At 47.4% G+C, this 14,589-nt stretch overlaps 1 protein-coding gene across 1 annotated transcript in view; it reads left to right on the top strand.

Annotated features, from left to right (window-relative positions):
- The window catches only part of GDPD5 (glycerophosphodiester phosphodiesterase domain containing 5), a 113,562-nt gene that overhangs the window by 65,703 nt on the left and 33,270 nt on the right, over nt 1–14,589 (top strand). The window contains exons 3-6 of the mRNA XM_075718326.1: nt 5,019–5,112; nt 5,782–5,841; nt 10,424–10,522; nt 12,751–12,844. Coding sequence (XP_075574441.1) covers nt 5,019–5,112; nt 5,782–5,841; nt 10,424–10,522; nt 12,751–12,844 — 347 coding nt within the window. The remainder of the gene's footprint in view (nt 1–5,018; nt 5,113–5,781; nt 5,842–10,423; nt 10,523–12,750; nt 12,845–14,589) is intronic.

Raw genomic sequence — 14,589 nt, 5'->3', positions numbered from 1 at the left:
GGGCCATTTCCTCTTGTGACAGTGTCTGAAAAGTTTGATTTCATCATCTTCATAGCTGTCTGTCAGACAGCATAGGCAGCAATTAGATAATCTCATAGCCTCTTCTCTGTGACACTCAACAAGCCCAGCTTCCTCAAGCTTTCCTAGTAAGCTATGCTTCCCCCAGTGCCTCACCGTCTTGGTTTCGTAGTTCTGCATTGGACCCCCTACACATTCTCCTTGACCTGGGAGGCCCAAACCAGGGCGCAGTGGTGCTGGTGCCACCTCACCAGTGCTGAGCAGAAGGGAGAGCAACTTCCCTTGGTCTTCTGGTGACACTTCTCTTAATGCCATCCAGTATGTGGTTTAACTTATTCACAGTGGAGATACCCTGTTGGCTCATTCAACCACGTCCTCCATAAACCCAGGTCCTTCTTGGCAGGGTTATTAGCATGCTAATGTAAAGCCTCATTAGCATGCTAATGTAAAGCCTCATTATTCTAGTTGAAACTACAACTAATTTATTGCTTTGGTCATTTCCCTCTTTGGTGTCTATGCTCAATTGCATTATACTTCAGATCTCCAGTGTGCAAGCTCTATGCTGCAACAGAAAGCTCAATATTGGTTAGTGAAGGATGTGGAAGATGCTGTAATTTGTGAACCTGGCTGTGTTCCCTCTGGAGCAGGACTATAAATGCAATTCTGTGTAGCAATTTTTTTCTTCCTTAGTTCTGGAGAAGGCTCATCTGGCTCATAACTACCATGGAAACAGCATTTTAAAACAGTCATTTGCACATCAAGTGAAGACCTGACATTGTTGGAGGGACACTTGAGGGGATATCAGAGCAAAAATTTAACTGTACTGAAGCTGAGCTAAGGAAGTTCTTGATGGTGATGTGAGCAAAGACTTCATAGGAGCCCTCTTTTCTTTCTTCCCTCTTACTAACGATATGGCTGAATCCCTGCATTATCTGTTTTCTATGGCTCTTTGAATCCTTGAGCAGAACATGGACATGGGTCACATTTGTTGAGCCCGAGGACTTGCTCTCTAGACCCTACATGGCAGCTTTACTCCTGGACAGAATGGATGGGGCAGTTGTCAGGCCAGAGTTTGACTGATGAATGATGCTGGATTTGAATGGTGGGGAGGAAGCTGAGTCTTTGACCTGCTTGCATGCAGCATTTCTGTCTGTTGTAACCAAAAAAAGCAATGAAAAGCCCTGGGTCCTAGCCTTGGTCAGTTTATTGAATGAGCTAATGAGGAGGGCTGAGGAAGGCCAGTGGGACCATTTGATCCAAGCCCCATGCTGTTAGATGTTGGAGAAGCCCAATGTCTACTGTGTTATGGGATCCTTTAATACAGTGAGGTATGTCTCAACTCACTCAGCCTTCTGGAGTCTCTGCCAAGGTGTGTTCTGAACCTGGTTGCTCCTCTTCAGCAGAACTCAGTCCTGAGACTGGCAGGTCAGGATGGGCTTATAGAATCATGGAATCATAGAATCATTTAGGTTGGAAAAGACCTTTAAGATCATCCAGTCCAACCAGTAACCTAACACTACCAAGGCCACACTAAACCAATCAAGGGTAGACTAGACTAAACCATGTCCCAAAGTGCCACATCTACCCGTTTTTTGAACACTTCCAGGGATGGGGACTCCACCACCTCTCTGGGCAGCCTGGTCCAATGCTTGACTAACCTTTCCGTGAAGAAATTTTTCCTAATATCCAACCTAAACCTCCCCTGGCGCAGCTTGACCCCATTTCCTCTCGTCCTCTTGCTAACCACATGGGAGAAGAGACCAACACCCACCTCACTACAACCTCCTTTCAGGTAGTTGTAGAGAGTGATAAGGTCTCCCCTCAGCCTTCTCTTCTCCAGGCTAAACAACCCCAGCTCCCTCAGCTGCTCCTCATAAGGCCTGTTCTCTAGACCCTTCACCAGCCTTGTTGCCCTTCTCTGGCCACGCTCCAGCACCTCAACGCCCTTCTTGTATTGAGGGGCCCAAAACTGGACACAGTATTCGAGGTGCGGCCTCACCAGTGCCGAGTACAGGGGGACAATCACCTCCCTGCTCCTGCTGGCCCCACTATTCCTGATACAAGCCAGGATGCTGTTGGCCTTCTTGGCCACCTGGGCACACTGCTGGCTCATGTTCAGCTGGCTGTTGACTGCTTCATGCAGTCCTTGTGTTCAGGGGCACACAGGAGATCACAGCAGCCAGGTGCTGCTCCAGGGCTTGTGTTTCCGCTGGGTGTGTGTGCAAGCAGTCCTGCTGCGTCATCCACCCCATAACTATCGCATCCTTGCTGTACCAGAGGATTGGCATGGAGATAGTTAACCCCAATCCAAGTCAACCTAGTGATGTTTTTTCTAAAAATCCACCGCAAAAAGTTTTAATCTGAGTCAGGCTTGAACTCTTAGAGTTGCAAGAAGGTTTCTGGCATTTGGCTGTCTCTGTCCTGGTGTGGTGGGGCCTGGGTGTCCTGCATTTCTTGCCAGGGAAGGTAGTTGACTGAGTCTATCTTGTGTCTTGCTGTGGCTTTGCTGTAATGTGCTTTAACGACTCTCAAATCCAACTCCAGGACAGTCTTACTGGGAAGCATATTGCTATTTAAGTGCCAATTTGACATTTGAGACCCACTGCTAGGCACAAAGGGACAGTGTCTCTTCCCATGCTGCTGCTGTGAATAATGGTCTGCTTTACCTGGTGCTCCTCTTCATAAAGCTTTCGCTGCCCATTGGCTTCATGAAAGCAATGAGGAGAGGCAGGATGCTGAGCTGAATCTGCCCTCTGAAATACAGGAGAACCTGATAACTGAGAGTGGGGAGGATACTCAAGGAGGGAACTAAAATCAGCTTCACCAGGAGGGTTGGTTGGAGAGGTCAGGGGGGAAGAGCACTGCAGTCTCAACAGCTAAAGCAGGGAGTGAATGTGGGGTTTTACATTTTTAAAGCAGTGCTGTGGCCACTAGGCCATCGGAAAAACATGTGGCTTGTATGCTTTTGCACTGCTAAGCCTTGACGTGATGACAGCTGTTCTGCATATGTGCAGTGAAATGTGGGAAATTCACTAGTGAGTGATGGCCTAGAGGAACCAAAGCTGTTTTGGAGATAGATGCTTTGGAGATATACCTGTAAGACGTCATCTGTACCTCAGTATTGCTCTAAACTTGCCTCCGTCCCTGCTCTGATCCTCCGACACATCAGGACATTGCTGTTGCCTCTTGCCAAGGTTGGATCACAGAGCCATTGAACAGCTCATCTCTTACTTAGACCTTTAAGGTAAACAGAAGGACCAGGACAAGGGAACCCACTGAGCCAAAAAAACCCCACAGGCATCCTTCAGGCTGGGCAGACCAACCCTTCAGTCTGTTGAAGATGAGAGGGTCAGAAGGATGCAGTTCCTCTAGCCAGCCCCATTTTGGGAAGTCCTGAGCCCAACTCCTGACAGTCTCCACTCTTACAGGAGTGGACCTTCTATGTAGACCATTGGAATAAGAGACTGTTTCCAATAGAATCACAGAATCATTTAGGTTGGAAAAGACCTTTAAGATCATCAAGTCCAACTGTTAACCTAACACTACCAAGTCCACCGCTAAACCGTGTCCCTAAGCACCACATCTACACATCTTTTAAATACCTCCAGGGATGGTGACTCAACCACTTCCCTGGGCAGCCTGTTCCAGTGCTTGACAACGCTTTCCATGAAGAAATTTTTCCTAGTATCCAATCGAAACCTTCCCTGGTGCATCTTGAAGCCATTTTCTCTCATACTATCACTTGCTACTTGGGAGAAGAGACCAACAACCACCTCACTACAACCTCCTGTCAGGCAGCCTCCTCTTCACCAGGCTGAACAACCCCAGTTCCCTCAGACGCTCCTCATCAGACTTGTGCTCCAGATCCTTCCCCAGCTCCGTTGCTCTTCTCTGGACACGCTCCAGCACCCCAATGTCCTTCCTGTACTGAGGGGCCCAAAACTGGACACAGCATTCCAGGTGCGGCCTCACCAGTGCCGAGTACAGGGGGACAAACACAGCCCTGCTCCTGCTGGCCACGCTATTCCTGACACAAGCCAGGATGCTGTTGGCCTTCTTGGCCACCTGGGCACACTGCTGGCTCATGTTCAGCTGGCTGTCGACCAACACCCCCAGGTCCTTTTCGGCCAGGCAGCTTCCCAGCCACTCTTCCCCAAGCCTGCAGCGCTGCATGGGGTTGTTGTGACCGAAGTGCAGGACCCGGCACTTGGCCTTGTTGAACCTCATCCAGTTGGCCTCAGCCCATCGATGCAGCCTGTCCAGACCCCTCTGCAGGGCCATCCTACCCTCCAGCAGATCGACACTCCCACCCAGTTTGGTGTCATCTGCAAACTTACGGAGGGTGCACTCAATCCCCTCATCCAGATCGTTGATAAAGATGGGAAACAGAACTGGCCCCAACACAGAGCCCTGGGGAACACTGCTTGTGACCAGACGCCAACTGGATTTGATTCCATTCACCACAACTCTTTGGGTGTTGGTACAGGAGAGCCAATTTCTTCCATCACCTCGTCCCTCTACAAAGAGTTTGCACCTTGAGTATATAGTACAGCTATGCACAGGAACGTTCATTTTCTTCCCCTGTCCTTGATACTATCTGTATATTGTATTTATTAGTCTATGAGAACATGGGACAGCATTGGATCTACTGTTTAGGCAAGCACCACCACATGTGGGGATACTTTTTTCCCTTGTTTGTAGGCAATATTTTTCTGAAAACTCAAGTTCTGGTCCTGTATTCTCCCCCCCGCCCCCCCGCCCCAGTAATGTTGTTGCTGTGTTTGACATAATTGTCTGATTCCTCTTTGCAGAGTTAATTTCCCATGAGGGATCAAAGCACAAACACTGGATTTTGTTTCAGAGTGACTTGTTCTTTTTGCTGCCTATCTCTCATCTGTACAGTGGAAACAGAAAGGTCCATTTTCTAAAGTTTTGTCTAATCCTGGTGAAGTTGCCATGGTGTTGAATCTCTTAATCTGTCCCTCACACTTATCTTTCAGGTTTTTATATAACCGGATGGGATATTGGAGTGACTGGTCCATTCCAATTCTTGTAACAACTGCTGCTGGCTTTACGTACATTACAGTGTTACTGGTGAGTAGAATAAAATGCCATTTCCTAAAGGTTTGTGCATTTGTTTTAAAAACGGGTATGAACCGCTCAGTCCACCTATGATGAGCAATTTTTTTTTTTTTCAAAAGTGATTTCTCTCTCCCTCTCTTTCTTAGCCTTAAGTTACCTAAAATAAATGGCAAGTGAAAAATGCATGGTCTTTGACCTCAGATGATCAAGAGCAAAAACAGAGACTCTGATACTGGCAGTGCACCTGGCCTGAGGAGAAATACAGCTTTTGTTTCTCCTAGTATGGCCCCAACTCTACTTTTTTACTTGTGATTAGCAGACACACCAGTTGTTTCCCCTTGTCCCAGGATGCTGGGATCCTCAAGGTGGTGCCCATTGAGGTAGGATGCTGGTACCTGGGACCTCAGGAAGGACTGACTACGTGGGGCCAGGAGTTGTGCACCCATGGACCAGACTCTCCAACTACTCTGCTTCTTGGAGGCTGGTGTTTTCCTCCATGTCCTTGGCTTTGGAGAGGATCTGTCTGTACAGATGAGCTAGGTGTTTGCTGGACCCATCCCCACCACAGCCCTGCTTTCTTCCCTGGCCTGTTATCTTTTGGGGTGGTGATATGTTCCTGCATGTGCAAACATGTGATGGTCATGATGTGCCATTGCCTGACTCTTGATTTCTTCCTCCCAGATACTAGCACTATGTCACATAGCTGTGGGACAGCAAATGAACCTGCACTGGCTTCACAAGGTAAATGGCTCTTCTCAGCTTGGAAAGGAGCAGGATCTCAATAAAACAGGAATGGGTGGTGTATGTGGTACTTGCTTTCATGGTGGTTTTGGGAAAATCATAAACTTTAGATGTGTGGTGCATGTGTCCTCATCTTGGAAGACTGAGCAAATTGCACAATAAGGGTGGCAAAGCCTGGGGACAATAACTTTGCTCCATGGTTGGTGAAATGCTTTCGGATACCTGCTGACTTTTGGAGATTGAGAAACACCGTGTCATTAGAGCAGCTTGACTTTGGTCTCGGCTCAGTGTGGTATTCCATTATGAACGTCTCTTGTGCTCCTTTCCTGGCTGAACCCAGCCCTGGAGGAGGGGCTGGGCAGATGTGAAGCTTTTCAGGATGTACTTGGAGGAACTGACCGTGGAAAAGCCTTGGGAGAAGATGTAGGTGTTAAAACTGGGGGTGTGCAATGTGCAGGCTGTGGTTTGCTGGAACCCAAGGAAGTCCTGAGTTGTATGTAAAGCATTTTGGGGGGGGGAAAAAAAAAAAAAAAAAAAAATTGCTGTTAAATGTAAGAGAAGATGCAGATCTAGTGTTTGGAGCACAGAAGGGGAGAGGAAGGGTATGTAGCAAGCTGTGGGGAGAGACAGTGCCAAAGAAAATGGCTTGGCAGGATTTAATTGTAACTGGCAATCTGCTAATAGGTAATTAAGGGACCAGTCCTGATCTGCCAATACACAGCTCCTCCTGACACTGGTTGTTCTGCACGTGACAAGGTCTTGTAGGATCACAGCCTGAACAGATGTACCATGCCCCCAGGACAGGGAGAGCTCAGACCTCCTCGCCCTCTCCTTTTTTTTTTTTTTTTTTCTCCTAGAAACTATAGAAATTATGCTTCCTTGGAAGGAAGGGATGCAATGCAAAGCGAGGCGGGGGGGGGGCATCTGACTGCTGCTGGAAAATAAATTGTCGATTCTTGAGTCTAACATATGTTTCTTCATCGGGGGAAATGGTATTTTTCAGACATGCTCCAGGTGGCTGGTGGGTTTGGATGAGTAAGCCCAGAAGAGGAATGTGTTGGTGGAGATCAGTTAGTTCTTGCCTACAGAAACCCACCCTTCTTTCCTTTCTTCCAAAAAAGTCCACCTTTCATCACAGCTCGATGTGTTGCTCTATCTCTCTCTTCCCTTCCCCCACCTACCTCAGCTTTCTAAGGAGGTTTAGATAAGAGACTGGATTAAGTTAATATTCTTCTCTGCAACTGTGCTGAATTACTGTCAATATAGATTAAAGCACGTGGGAAAGGCTGGTATGTGCAAATAGCACGATTCCTTCCAATTTTCTCCTGTAATCCTGCAAAAAGGGCTGAGGATCGTAAGCCAAGTTGGAGGTGCATGGGGGTGGGTAAGAAGCAATAAATCGGAGCTGATGGGAGGAGGAAACGATGAAATGGAGATACGCTTGTGTCCTACATCTCTGTGCCGCACAGGGCAGCGACATCAAAGGGAATTAGGGCTGTAGGGAAGAAATCTAGTTGACAGTCTTCTGTTGCTGCTGAATTTGGAGTTCAGCTTTGGGGGATATAAAATGGATGAAAAGTAGATTCAATCTGGGTTGTGTGCTGGTGTTATGCCCTGGCAGGCAGCCCAGAGGTCTGACCACAGGATAGGGCAGGAGAATGGCTACTGCACACAAGGCCCCATGGCCAAATGCAACTGTCCACATGCATTGCTTTGTGCTTTATTAATTCAGAGTCCTTAATGAGGAAATACCTTGAAATAGTGTGGAGTCCTGGTTTCAGCTAGGATAGAGTTAATTTTCTTCCTAGTAACTGGTATAGTGCTGTGTTTTGGATTTAGTCTGAGAATAATGCTGATAACACACTGACGTTTTAGCTGTTGCTAAGTAGTGTTTACACTAGTCAAGGACTTTTCAGCTTCCCATGCTCTACCAACTGCACAAGAAACTGGGAGGGGGCACAGCCAGAATATTTGATCCAAACTGGCCCAAGGGCTATTCCATACCATATGATGTCATGCTCAGTATAGAAACTGGGGGGAGTTGGCTGGGGGCAGTGATTGCTGCTCGGGAACTGTCTGGGTGTCGGTCAGCAGGTGGGGAGCAATTGCCTTGTGCATCACTTGCTTTGTATATTCTATTATTATTATTATTACTACTTTCTCTTCCCCTGCTGTCCTATTAAACTGCCTTTATCTCAACTGTGAATACTGTGTCCAGTTTTGGGCCCCTCAATACAAGAAAGACATTGAGGTGCTGGAGTGTGGCCAGAGAAGTGCAGTGAAGCTGGGGAAGGGTCTGGAGCACAGGGCTGATGGGGAGCGGCTGAGGAAGCTGGGGGTGTTTAATCTGGAGAAGAGGAGGCTGAGGGGGGAGACCTTATCGCTCTCTACAACTACCTGAAAGGAGGGTGTAGAGAGGTGGGTGTTGGTCTCTTCTCCCAAGTAGTTAGCGATAGGACGAGAGGAAATGGGCTCAAGCTGCACCAGGGGAGGTTTAGGTTGGATATTAGGAAAAATTTCTTTATGGAAAGGTTAGTCAAACATTGGACCAGGCTGCCCAGAGAGGTGGTGGAGTCCCCATCCCTGGAAGTGTTCAAAAAACAGGCAGACGTGGCACTTGGGGACATGGTTTAGTGGGCATGGTGGTGTTGGGTTGATGGTTGGACTGATGATCTTAGAGGTCCTTTCCAACCTTAATGATTCCTACTTTTTACTTTCATTATAAATAATCCAGCCACCAAGCCAGGAAACATGAAATTGCTACTCTCCCCTTAATTGGTTTAGTGATGGCCTTGGTAATGTTAGGTTAACAGTTGGACTGGATGATCTTAAAGGTCTTTTCCAACCTAAATGATTCTATCATTCTATGATTCGACCTATGGGTTTTACTTTTTTTTTTTCCAATTCTCTCCCCCATCCCACTGAGGGGGGAAGGTGAGCGAGTGGCTGTGTGGTGCTTAGTTGCCAACTGGGGTTAAACCACGACATGTGGCTTGCCATTGTAAGTAGCTGGGAGGTATCTTTTAAATAGGCAAATAAATCCCATCCTTCCTTGGATGTGCAGAAATGGGTTGGTTAGGGTTAACAGGTGGTTTGAATGCAGCCTCTTGGCTTGGGACCCCTCTTGAACTTGGGGCAGCTGGACCTCTTGGCCCCTTCTGCTGCCCCATGTGCTTTGTTCATGTTCCTTGAAAGTTTGAGGCTCCGGGTAAGCCACTGCTGTCCTATGGACACCTCTTGTGCTGTTGGCAGGTCAGTCTGTGGGCAGCCAGGAGAGGAACAGCAGGTGGGAACTAAGGGCTAAACTAGAAAGAGAAATCCTGTCCTTATGTACAAAAGCGATTTCTGTAAATGTTGGGAATATGGGGGGGGTGGGGTGGGGTAATTCGCTTGTCTAAGGTATTAAATAAATCTGAAATCGGTCTAGAGATGTCCTGTGAAATCTGACATCAGTCTAGAGGTGTCCTGTGCGTCCTGGATGATTAGTTCACTGTTACGTATTAGTTGGCCTTTTCTGCTCAAGTCTCCCACACAGATTTCAGGTCTAGACAGTACATGAGATCGAGACACAGAGCAGCAGCATCCTTTTAATCCAGCAGGCATGCAGTACAGCAGAGACTGAGATACCAGACAGAGGCGGAGGATGGTGAGCTATTTTTTGACAGACAGCCCAGATTTTAGGTCTTTACAGCTAGAGTTATTTCAATGGCAGTTTTTGATGGTTTGAACTTTTTACCTTCCAAATGGAGGTGACATTTTCTTTTTGACTGCTCCGCTCAGACTTCTGAGCGCTTCCATGTGGAGGGAGAGGGAGGCTGGGGGCAGTGGCTGATGGACTGGGTCTTGTTCTGCCCTCTCAGTTCAACCACTGTCATCCAGAGCCTCTTCTCAAGCTGCAATATCCCTTATAACTGCTCTGTCAACATGGTTTGGATGCTGACTGCACTGTTGTTGCCATTTCAGACCCCGGTGAAATCACATCCATGCACAAAGTTGTGCTGAACCATCTCAGAGATGATTGCTTAGTGATGGGGATGCGCAGTCTTGCTTGCACACATGTTCAGACGTTACTAAGAAGTGCGATGTTCATTGTCTGTTGGGTGTGTTCAAGTTTTATCCCTGAACAGAAGCGTTGGAGGGTCAAGTTGAGCAAAGTCCACCAACCTCCTATAGCACTGGTACATCACAGGCTGTTGCAGCAGGGCCAGGAGAATCTGGGATCATCTCCTGAAGTTGTCTGGCAGAACCTGATCTGTATTTAAGCTGTTTCTGATCCAGATTGTTGGCAGGGCAAATCACCTGATCTTTTCATACCATTGGCCACTGTGTGAAGAAAGTGAGATATCATCTATGAGATGTGCCCTCCTTGGACTGTGTAGACCAGCGTTGCATCTTCAGTGGTGGAAAGGCGAGGTTATGCTGCGACAGCACACAAGCCCAACCTCTTTCCTTGTGGGTCCTAAAGCTAGTTGTTTTAGGCTGTTTATTAAGTACAAAAGTTTTCTCTCTCCATTTCCCAATATGTAAAGCTGCTATGATAATGATAGGCTCCAGTATGTAAATACTGTCATATTTGTTGCAGATTGGCCTGATGACAACCTTGATAACTACCGTGGTGACCATGTCATCGATAGCACAGCTTTGGGATGATGAATGGGAGATGGTATTTATTTCACTGCAAGTAAGTTGTCTGCAAGGATGCTTCTCTGGGTGGGGAAAGGGTCCGGTGCAGCTACAAGTCATGGACTTTGTGTCTTTCTACTGTATAAAACCCTGTCTTGATGTTTATTACTCCCAAAATTGAAATCTTGGCAATGAAAAAATTTGCAGCAAAACTCCCATGGAGTCCTCGAGGCTGCCATATCGCTTTGTCTCCATCTCCTGGACTCTTTTCTTTAAACTCAAATCAGATCTTGGCTGCAGTGTTAGAGGTGGAAAATACTGAGGCTGTGACTCAGAGTTGTTGGAGAGAGAGGGCAATTCCTCCACTTGGTTTGGCTAGCAATGCCCTGGATGTTGGTGTCCAGGCCTGGAGCATCACGCTCTTCCCAGTCCTATGGGAGGAGTAGTCTGGGTTTGTTTTTACATTGCACAGATTTATATATATCTAAAAAAAGAATGCAACTGCTGTGCTCTAGTCCTGTTTTAAGAAAGACTTGTGGTATGCTGCAGGGCTATGTAAGTGTTAGAGGAAAATAGTTACAAACCGATAATTTCTTGATGGGCCTCCTCTCTACTCCATTTTTTTGTCTCCCTCAAAAAGGGGTCCAAAAACTATTTTGCCCATGAAAGGCTTGAGAATTTTTACTGGTGATCACTGCTGTATATTTGGGACTACGCAAATACAGGGGGGAAAAAATAGCATTCACACAACTGACTAACATTTCTCAGAAGTGCTTCCCTTTTCTTGGTTTTTTTTTTGGTTGTTTTTTTTTAACAATTTAGGCAAGCAATTGGAGAAAAAAACCCCCATGACTCAGAGGATCCATCTCAAACTTTCTCTCATGGTGATACACCATGGTGATACACAGTCCAGTGTGTTCATAGAATCATAGAATAGTTTGGGTGGGAAGGGACCTTTAGAGCTCACCCAGCCCAACCCCATGCCATGAGCAGGGACATCTTGCACTAGACCAGGGTGCTCAGAGCCCCGTCCAACCTGGCCTGGGATGTTGCCAGGGATGGGGCCTCTACTGCCTCTCTGGGCAACCTGTGCCAATGCCTCACCACCCTCAGTGTAAAAAATCTCTTCCTTAGATCCAGTCTAAATCTATTCTTCTTTAGTTTAAATCCATTACTCCTTGTCCTGTCACAACAGGCCTTGTTAAAAAGATTGTCCCCATCTTTCTTCCTATGGGCCCCCTTTCAGCGCTGCAAGGCCGCACTAAAGTCTCCCCGCAGCCTTCTCTTCTCCAGGCTGAACAACCCCAACTCCCCCAGCCTGGCCTCGGAGCAGAGGGGCTCCAGCCCTCGGATCATTTTGGTGGCCTCCTCTGGCCCCGCTCCAACAGCTCCGTGTCCTCCTTGTGCTGAGGGCCCCAGAGCTGGGCGCAGGGCTGCAGGTGGGCTCTGCCCAGAGCGGAGCAGAGGGGCAGAGCCCCCTCCCTCGCCCTGCTGGCCACGCTGCTGGGGATGCAGCCCAGGGTGGGGTTGGCTTGCTGGGCTGCCAGCGCACATTGCCAGCTCATGTCCAGCTTTTCATCCCCCAGCACTCCCAAGTCCTTCTCCGCAGGGCTGCTCTCAATCCCTTCATCCCCCAGCCTGTATTGATACTGGGGATTGCCCCATCCCAGGTGCAGGACCTTGCACTTGGCCTTGTTGAACCTCATGAGTTTTACATGGGCCCACTTCTCAAGCTTGTCGAGACACCTCTGGGTGGTATCCTGTCCCTCAGGTGTGTCAACTGCACCACTCATCTTGGTGTCATCTGCAAACTTGCTGAGGGTACACTCAATCCCACTATGTCGTTGATGACGATGTTAAACAGTGCTGGTCCTAATATGGACCCCTGAGGGACAGCACTTGTCACTGATCTCCATCCAGACATTGAGCCATTGACCAGTGTTGAACTGGACCACAAGAAATTTAAAACTTGCTGGCACCAAGAGCCTTACTTGAATTTGCATGGTGTCTAAGGAGGCCTTCTCCAAATATCTGCTTTATTGGGTGAGCTCTTCCCCAAGAAGGAGTTTAGAGCTTCCCTGCTTTGCCTTCATAATGGCCTGACTGCAAAGGCAATGGTAGGGTTTGGAAGAAGAGATGGCCAAAACAATGCAGGAGTCTGAATGGTGTGAAATCCAACTGGAAACAGAGTGGTCTGATGCACTATGGAGCCCACAAGGTCAATGAATTTGGAAGGTGCTGGGGTGTTTGTCATAATTTTTTCTCTCCTGTTCTTGTGTCTTGCAGGCCACAGCCCCTTTCCTGCACATAGGAGCACTTGCAGCGGTCACGGCCCTGTCTTGGTTGATAGCGGGGCAGTTTGCACGAACGGAGAAAGCCAGTGAGTACCACTTGTGTCCTTGTGTGGTGGTCAGGGGCTGGTGGGTGGCTTTTGAGGTGTTGGGCCCTCCTGTTGGGAACCAGCTGGCAGGAGGCAGTGCTAGTTCCTCCCCTGGGCTCAGCAGCCTCCAGCTCAGCCATGCTGGGGAGGCGGATGCTCTTCTAGAGTAACCTGGCTGAAACTGGAGTCAGTGAATCTGGTCTGGGGATGCATCCAGATCCCATGGCTGCTGCTTTGTGTTTGGAAGCATGCCAGGGAAAGAGCTGTTTTCAATGATGCAATGAATAAAAGCATCCAGATTTCCATCAGTCTGCTTTAGAAAACATAAATGCACCCTCCACAGCTGACGTGCAGTGTTCTCCTCTGGATCTTATAGGCACTTCTCCCTTCCCCCTCTCCTTGGCTCTTGTTCACCTGCATTTCTAGGTGGATCTGGCTTTTGAAAGCCTTCATGGACTTGTTGCTTGTGATGCAGTGGCAGCCAGGGGCTTCAGTAGAGGTCTGGTCTCCTGTTGATTAGGTGCTTCCTAATGCACGTTGAGACGTGGTCAAAGGTCTAAGGGAGCAGAGTGGTGAAGGACACACTGAACCCAGCTCTTCTTGTTGATGGTCCTGTCCACTGAAATAAGTCCTTCTGTGCATCTCCCCTGTCCCACCTCGTTGCCAGGGGCTCTCCCAAGCCTAAGCTGTTCCTCCAGGTTTTCTTATGAAATAATTTGATCCTTCTGTGCCCTCAGAAGTGCTTTTCTTCAAGGTGTCCATGGATTATCTCAGACATTTGTGCCAGCTCCAGAAAAATTATTTTAATTGGTATTTTACCTGCAGCAAAATACAAGCCCTGGAAGGATTTGGCAGCACTTGCAAAAGACTTCCAAGAAGTGGGAGTTAAGAATGAGGAAACGGTGTCTGAAGATGGAAAGATTGATATCCAGAGAGACCTTTCAAAGAAAGAATTGCTCTGCCTTAATTTATAAATATGCCAATAAAGCTGTACCTGGTTCTTCTTAAATATGTCCTAGCATGTAATTAGGCTGCCAGTTGAGGGAGGATTTGTGGTTATGCCTAGAGCAGAGACTGCATGTGCTACTTCTGAATTCCTCATACTTTTTCTCTTGCAGCTGAGTTCCCTGAAAATGGCTTTTTTGTTTGTTTGCTTTTAATAAGCCAGGAAGCTGTTTTCCTTCTCTTTTTCTGCTCCTGGGTTGGGGTGGGTTTGTTTGTTTTTAAGGAAAAACATTCATCTCTTCTGTACCATTGGATCTTAAAGTTATTTCAGGGTCATTTTACTTGTGAAAGTATCTTACCTGGAGGAGGTCACAGACTTTTTGGTACAGATATGTTTGGTATGGTGGTGTTAAAAATGGAAGAGAAGAACTGAAATCTCTGTGAGAACCTACAGTTGCTTGTAATGGGAAAATAAGATTTCACTCACTAATAATAATCTTTTGGAAATACCTGGTGCAGCTGCAGTCATTGGTGCAACAGTCCGTTCTTGTCATTCTTGAGGCATGTGACAATCTTCAGCAACTGGCTTTTTTACTGAGCAGATTCACACCTTTTTTTTTTTTTTTTTTGTTCCCCTTATGCTACTTTTTATGAACCTGGAGAACAGAAGTTTCTTCAATAGCTACAGTGTTTTAAAAGGTAGTAGCGTGTTTTCAGAGCTTGCTTCTGAGGTCAGATGGAAAACATTGGACTCAAAACAGCCCTGGAAGCCTTGAGTAGCAAACAGCAGTGTGAGAAAC

Source organism: Pelecanus crispus, chromosome 1 (assembly GCF_030463565.1).
Source record: "Pelecanus crispus isolate bPelCri1 chromosome 1, bPelCri1.pri, whole genome shotgun sequence".
NCBI classification, from domain to species: domain Eukaryota; kingdom Metazoa; phylum Chordata; class Aves; order Pelecaniformes; family Pelecanidae; genus Pelecanus; species Pelecanus crispus.
Note: the sequence above shows the minus strand (reverse complement) of the source record. Positions and strands in the feature narration are given on the sequence as shown.